General features: G+C 52.3%; 1 protein-coding gene across 1 annotated transcript; it reads left to right on the top strand.

Moving 5' to 3' along the window:
* Nucleotides 1–1,030: 1,030 nt before the first annotated feature.
* LOC133890014 (patatin-like protein 3) lies at nucleotides 1,031–3,102 on the top strand. Its single transcript, XM_062330447.1, has 3 exons — nucleotides 1,031–2,016; nucleotides 2,213–2,275; nucleotides 2,511–3,102. The coding sequence occupies exons 1-3, from the start codon at nucleotides 1,090–1,092 to the stop codon at nucleotides 2,931–2,933; spliced, it is 1,413 nt and encodes a 470-aa protein (XP_062186431.1). The 5' UTR covers nucleotides 1,031–1,089; the 3' UTR covers nucleotides 2,934–3,102.
* Nucleotides 3,103–7,178: the final 4,076 nt, after the last annotated feature.

The raw sequence follows: 7,178 nt of genomic DNA, 5'->3' as shown, positions 1-7,178 counted from the left end.
CTAATAAAAAAATTAGAAGAAAAAATAGTAGAATCATATTTTTAAGTGAAACCACAATAGATTTTCTCGTAACACCTAAAATCATGATATTTCAAATATCGAATCAGATACGAATGAATAATATCAAACAGTGTCAAACACGAATATCGCTCATCCTATATTTATTTTGAACCCCTTCAGATGATAAAAAATACTCGTCCCATTTGTACCTCTAGTGAGCAGGGGTGGATAAGGGGGCTAGGGCTCCAGCCCCCTAACTGCTTCACAGTCGGTAAAAGCCCCGGTGACCACCAATCCTTTTTTCCGTCGCTAACAATTTGTTTTTTTAGATGAGAGGAAAGAAGAAGAAAAGAGAGAAAGAAAAAAAAAGAAAGAGAGTGAAGAGGAGCCAGAGGAGAGAGAGGTAGATGAATCCCTACCTGGCGTTTGCATCCGCCGAATGGTGAGAGGCCACCAGGGAAGGTGCGGGTAGCTAGCTAGCTCACGACGGTACCTGGGAAATCGACCTGGCACGACGTACCCCGCGGCCTGTTCCGACGCAGTGCATTGCATTTCGCCCATGCATGATCGCCCGTGTCCTCTCGCCGGAGCTAACGGCGGCGCTGGACGTTGGCACCGGCGACACTCGCGTGCACTTTGGCCTCGCTGGGAACGGAGGAGCAAGAGACGGAGATATTTTACTCAAAAATGTTTCGGTAGACAGATCGATATGAATTACGATACAGCAATTCAGCAAATCCGTTGGAAAACATCAAAGTCTCCCCTGTGACGGCAAGCTTAGAATAAATTTTCTGATGGTTAGGTGTGTACGTATCTGCCAGCTCACAAATACATTACGGACGTACGTTCACTGGAGACTACGGTACACCTGCACGTACTGACCGGTACAAGTGACTAGTGAGAGATCCACGTGTAGTGTACGGCGTCCCATAACGTATATGTACGGTACCAAGATACGAAACAGAATACGTAGACGCAATCAATATAATATACACACGGTACACGGCGCCGTTTCACCCGCCTTCTTCTCTGTATAAAACGCGCGCTCCGGCGGCCAAGAAACGCGCGCGCCACAGGGAGTGGGAAGCCATGGAGGCGGATCTCGCGGAGGCCGAGCAGGAGCAGGAGCAGGGCAAGGACGCGGCGGCCAGGCTCACCTACGAGATCTTCTCCATCCTCGAGAGCAAGTTCCTCTTCGGCTGCGACGTACCCGAGCTCCTCCCCTCCGGCGCCGGGCCCACGCGTGCGTCGGCGGCCGCAGGCAAGGTGTGCGTCCTCTCCATCGACGGTGGCGAGAGCCCGGTCGACGGGCTCCTCGCCGGCGCAGCGCTCGTGCGGCTCGAGGCCGCGCTGCGGCGGCGCGCGGGCAGCCAAGCCATGCGGCTCGCCGACTTCTTCGACGTGGCGGCAGGCTCCGGCGCTGGCGGCGTCCTCGCCGCCATGCTGTTCGCGCGGGGGCCGCGCGGGAGGCCTATGTACTCGGCCGAGGACGCGCTCGGGTTCCTCCTCTGCCGCGTCCGCTGCGGGTGGTCCGCTCGCGCCGGCGGCCTAGTGCGCCGCCCCGCCGCAGCAGCTTTCGGCAAGGCGTTTGGCGAGCTCACGCTCCGGGACACGATGCGCCCGGTGCTCGTGCCGTGCTACGACCTCGCCACGAGGGCGCCGTTCCTCTTCTCGCGCGCCGACGCCGCGGAGTCGCCGGCGTACAACTTCCGGCTGCGGGACGTCTGCGCCGCGACGTGCACTGGCGTGGCGAGCGCCGCCGTGGAGGTGCTGTCAGTGGACGGGGGCACACGGATCGCCGCGGTGGGCAGCGGCGTCGTGCTGGGCAACCCCACGGCCGCGGCGATCACGCACGTGCTCAACAACCTGCGCGAGTTCCCGGCCGCGGCCAGCATCGACGACCTCCTCGTCATGTCCATCGGTACGGGAGAGGCCGACCGCAAGGCCAACGTCCGCGGCGGTCGCGCGAAGCCGCCGGAGGTCGCCAGGATCGCCGCCGAGGGCGTCTCCGACATGGTATAAACGTTGCTGTTCCCGCGTTTTTTCATCTAACACAAACGTACAAGAAATGGCAGCAATAAATTTAGGATGCACCATGCACTGTGCTTCATTGTACGCACGCACGAATTATGATCATCTCGTGCATTTGTCTTTGATGATGCTAGTACTGCTCAAAATAATACGGTGCGTGATGCCATCTGGCTTGCATTAGGTAGATCAAGCTGTCGCCATGGCGTTTGGACACAGCAGGACAACCAATTACATCCGCATCCAGGTAAAAGCAAAACGACGCATAGATCTAGTAGTACATTCTCAAGTAGTAACTGGTAATTGTTCTTACTTACGTTGATATATAGCAACTGTACTGCAAATAATTTGGCGTTGCAAACTCGTAATTTTAAGTAGTTTTGATCTTACGAGTGGTTGAAGTTTAACTGCTGCATATATATACTTTTGATGTAACCATAAGAGTCAATGGAATTTCTATTATCGAAGAACTATATATGCAGGGCACGTGGCGCCGGCGTGCTGCTGGACGTGCGCTGAGGGTGGCGTGCGGCGGCGAGACGAAACAACAGGCGGTGTGGAAAGCGGAGGAGATGCTGCTGCAGAAGAGCGTGGAGTCGGTCCTCTTCCAGGGGCGGAAGCTGGCCGGCGAGACCAACGCCGAGAAGCTCGAGCGGTTCGCGTGCGAGCTGGCCAACGAGCACGGGCGGAGGAAGCAGCAGGCCGCTGCGCCGAGCCCCGACCGCTCTTCGGCAGCCACGGAGGCCGTGCTGGAGCAGCCGACGATGGCGCGGAAGGCAGCCATGCCGTCGGCCAGTGCCGTCGCAATGGAGCTCGCGACTGAAGCTCCGCCGCGCCGGCGCCGGCGCACTCGTACGAATCGTGCCCCGGCGACGTCGCGCCCGGACAACAATCTCGTCAGCTAGCCAAGCTCTCAGCAGCATGCATGCGACAGATTCCGCATGCAATATTGCATCCTGCAAGTTTTAAATTGTTTCAACTGCATTTTGCTAGTACTCCATCTCTCTTTTTTTTCTTTTGCTGCTCTTGCAAATGAGACTGCCAATTCGTACGAACAAGAGTTTTTGCTCTTCACAGTGTACTCTGGGATCTTGCAAGTCGCCAAGCTGGGATAATATCCATGCGAGCGATTTCGTCTGCTCGCAAATCTGGGCGAGCCGTACTGCAAGCGGCCGGTTGACCCGATCGAAATGCCGCTCGGTTGTTAGGTGCACCTGAAGCGGCATGCATGTACCATACACTAGTGTACAAACATAATTTACTTGGGATGTAAGGACACTGCGGCAATGAAGCCATATTCGCTATCATTGTTGGGCCTTTCTATCCGGTAGTAACGGTATTTTCGAAAACAAAAAAGAAGAAGAAAAAGATGATAACTCTAGGCGCTACCGCGCCCGCTCCTCTCCACGTCTGCTTCGTTACACACGCCCTATAGAGAAAAATACGGTGACACGAAGGCCGCTATCATAGCTCCATCGCCCCCGCTCCTCGTTGATGCCGCTCCACCATGCCCAGGCGCCACTGTGCCCGCTCTAGCTCCTAGCCATTGCCACCCTCACCGGACGACCAGCTCGCACCTCGCATCGACGGCCCCACCCACAGCAGCTCGCGCAAACGACTTCGCTCGCACCTCGCGGCAACAGCCCGGCCTGCAACAGCTCGCACCGACAGCTTCGCCCGCATCACCTCACCGTAGATCCAACAGCCCCCACCGTGGATCCACCTTCACTCGCCAGGGATCCGGCATTCGGCATGGTGGCCAAGGAGAGAGAGAGAGAGGATGGTGGGGTGGGGGAGAGAGGAGGAGAGAAGGGGCATGCGAAGGTCTCTGCACTGAGGGGGGGGAGGGTGTGAGGACTTAGGAAAATCTAGAGTGCATGCCGAAGGGGGGGGGGGGTTGGATGCGAAGCTACGGACGCGAAACTGGATTTGATGAAAAAATTCGGGTCCAGAGCCTAGGCTTCTCTATCGGTCTTTTATCGGTCTTTTTTTTTAACTGGCACTAAAACCTATAATTGCCAGTTTTTAATACGAGCTAACATTGATAAGTCATTATCACTGTCGGTTTTACTCTAAAACCGACAGTGATAATGTTTTTTTTTTTTACGAATCGGCAGTGAAAAATATATCACTGCCGGTTTTAATTGATCTGGCAGTGATAAGGCGGCAAAAAGACCATTTCTGTAGTAGTGGTATCCTAGCTATAAAAAATTGAGAGTAAACTCTTGTGCAATTATATCGTCTTAATATAATGATAAGAGTCAATATTTTTTTTTTATAAAAAAAATGAACACAATATATTAACCTGTCACGTTCGGTCATGCAGCATGCATGCTTTCACCCATTTCCCCGTGCAAAAGGATGGTTTTGCCCTTGGCTGAAGTTTAGGATCAAAAGTTGCTCTAGCTGGGCGGCATGCATGGCTGCGGAAGGTTTAATTATCCACATATGAGAAAAGAGTATTTGACTATTTTAATAGCTGTAGAACAATGGAGGCCTTATCTATACCATGGAGAATATATTCTTAATATTCATTGATCAAAGAAGTTTAGCTCACTTAAGTGAAGAAAGGTTGAACATTCACTGGTAGTAGAAAATGTTTACTAAACTTTTGGGTTTTCAGTACAAATTGTATACAAGAAAGGTGCTAATAATAGAGTTGCAGATGGAAAGTATCTCATGATTATGTCCACTCTTGCATTATATGTCCACAAGTTAAACTAGATAAAACAAGGTTGCCTAGCTTACTTCAGCCCGTACCAATACCTATCGCTGCTTAGCAGATCATCTCTATGGATTGTTGAAGATTTACCTAGATTTGAGAATGCCAATTGCATACTAGTCGTGTTGGATAAATTCTCTAAATATGTACATTTTATTCATTTACATCATCCCTTTACTGTATATTCAGTGGCTAAGCTCTTCCTCAACAATGTATATAAGCTCCACGACACAGCTCTCTCGATCATCTTAGATCATGATAGAATATTTACCAGTCAATTGTGGTGTGAGATTTTTCGTTTATTTAGGGTTCAATTGAGGATGAGTTCTGCTTATCACTCTCAATCTGATAGATAGATAGAGGGGGTGAATCGGTGTATGGAAACATATCTGAGATACTTTGTGGATGCATGTCCTACCAAATAGAGTCAGTGGGCTTCTTTGGCTGATTTTTGGTGAAACACCAATCTACGTTCTGTTATTGGTAGATCTCCATTTGAAGCTCTTTATGGTTGCACCCCTAGATATTTTGGGATTTTCTGCGGATGACTCTTGTATAATACCTAATCTGCATATTTGGTTGCAAGAAAGAGAAGTCATAAATATATTTATACAATAACATCTATTACAAGCTCAACAACGTATGAAGAGACAAGTTAACAAACATCGTCATGAAAGACAATTTCAAGTTGGTGACATAGTGTTTCTGGAATTGTAACCTTATCTGCAGTCATCCTTGGCACCACGAGCTCACCAGAAATTGGCATTCAAATTTTGGTCCATTTCGCTTTGTGTAAAGGATTGGTGTAGTGGCATATAAGTTGACCTTACCATCTTTTGTGGGTGAATTCACCCAATGTCCCATGTGTCCCAACTCAAAAAAGTTATGGGTGTCTGTCGGTGAATCAAGAATCGGGGGTCCCCGAATCCTGAGGCTAGGCCAGCAATCCGCCACGTGGCGCCATCCCGCGGGGTCTCCTCTGCAAGGTAAAAAGACTAAGTCTCGGGAGAGGGCGCTCGGGGCCACGATCAGTGGTCCCCGAGTACCCAGGTTCCCCGATGATCTGCAAAGTCTAAGTGCGGGGAAGAAAACTGCTCGGGGAAGTATGCGGTGACCCCCGAGCACCCGAGTCACCCGACGACCAGGAAAGCTAAGTACCGGGAGAAGTGTGCCCGGGGCCGCGAGCGGTGGCCCCTCGGGCACCCAAGTATCCCGAGGACCCACTGAAGGAAGTTCCGGGAGAGAGTGCTCGGGGCTGCGTGCAGCGGCCCCTGAGCATTCGGTCCCCCGAGGATCCGTACGAGCATGCCCAGGAGAGAGTGCTCGGGGAGGTGAACAGTAGCCCCCGAGCACCCGGTTCCCCGAGGACCAAGGAAGGGCGTTCTTGGGAGAGAGTGCTCGGGGAGGTGAACAGTGACCTCCGAGCACTCGGTTCCCCGACGACCCAGGAAACCCCCTGACAGTGGCCCCCACAGGGGTCCAGCGATGAGGTGTCAGCCAGTCAAAAGCCCGAGGCCGCATTTAAGAGCGCGCGTGGCCTGTCACCTCCAACTGCTCCCGCCACGCTCGGTGTCAGTTCCTGCCATTCTGGCAGAAGGGCGTGGGGATATTAAATGCACGGGTCCCATTTCGTGCCATCCGGCACGTCTCGGGATAACGTCGTGAGCGCCGAGGCGTTCCATCTGTCGCGCTGCTGTGGCAGGAGAACAAGACAGGGCGGGCACGCCGGGCCGCTCTGCGGCTGCCCGGTGGGCCCTCTCCACGGTGCCCGTTGCCAGTGCATTTATGGTGATGGATGACCGGGCGCGGGGCGCATTTTCCACCCCCGGTCACTTCGCACAGAGGCTATGATGACGCCCTTTCCATTTATGGTGCCTTGGAACTCATGCCCTCCCATTCGGGTTACGCTACTGCTGGCAGGTATTTAAAGCAGCCGGCAGCACGGACAAAGACAATCTCTCGGAAGTTGAGATTGCAAAAAGAGGTGGTTCTGGCTAAAGAAAGGCTGAAGCAGTTAAGGAAGTAGAGAAGATCTAGAAGCCCAAGAGCACCCAAAGCCAACAGATACACACAGACCGAAGAACAAGGAGCCCCAGGATCTAGGATAGACAAACATTCTTGTAACCAGCAACATACTTGAGGGACATTCTTAGGGAATTTATAGTATCCATACAAGAGTAGGGTGTTACGCTTCCGTGCAGCCCGAACCTGTCTAAACCCCAGTGCATTTACTTCATTTCGCACTAGATCATTCCACCCCACCAGCCATCGCATTTATACCCATTTATTTCTCCAGCAAATATATTCAGGATCATCCCTCCGGCCGAATCTCTAAAAAGGGGTCCCTCAGAATCCCTACGACAGGAGTTAACCCTCCGATAGCTGGCGCGCCAGGTAGGGGGGAAGCATCCCTGAATTTGTTTGTTTG

The sequence above is a fragment of the Phragmites australis genome, chromosome 14 (genome assembly GCF_958298935.1).
Source record: "Phragmites australis chromosome 14, lpPhrAust1.1, whole genome shotgun sequence".
In the NCBI taxonomy this organism is placed as follows: Eukaryota; Viridiplantae; Streptophyta; class Magnoliopsida; order Poales; family Poaceae; genus Phragmites; species Phragmites australis.
Note: the sequence above shows the minus strand (reverse complement) of the source record. Positions and strands in the feature narration are given on the sequence as shown.

Bases quoted from the DNA above. Each gene is read 5' to 3' on its own strand.
- LOC133890014 (XM_062330447.1), top strand. From the start codon at position 1,090: ATGGAGGCGGATCTCGCGGAGGCCGAGCAGGAGCAGGAGCAGGGCAAG. The intron at 2,017-2,212 runs GTATAAACGTTG...GGCTTGCATTAG, and splicing joins CCGAGGGCGTCTCCGACATG to GTAGATCAAGCTGTCGCCAT. The intron at 2,276-2,510 runs GTAAAAGCAAAA...CTATATATGCAG, and splicing joins CCAATTACATCCGCATCCAG to GGCACGTGGCGCCGGCGTGC.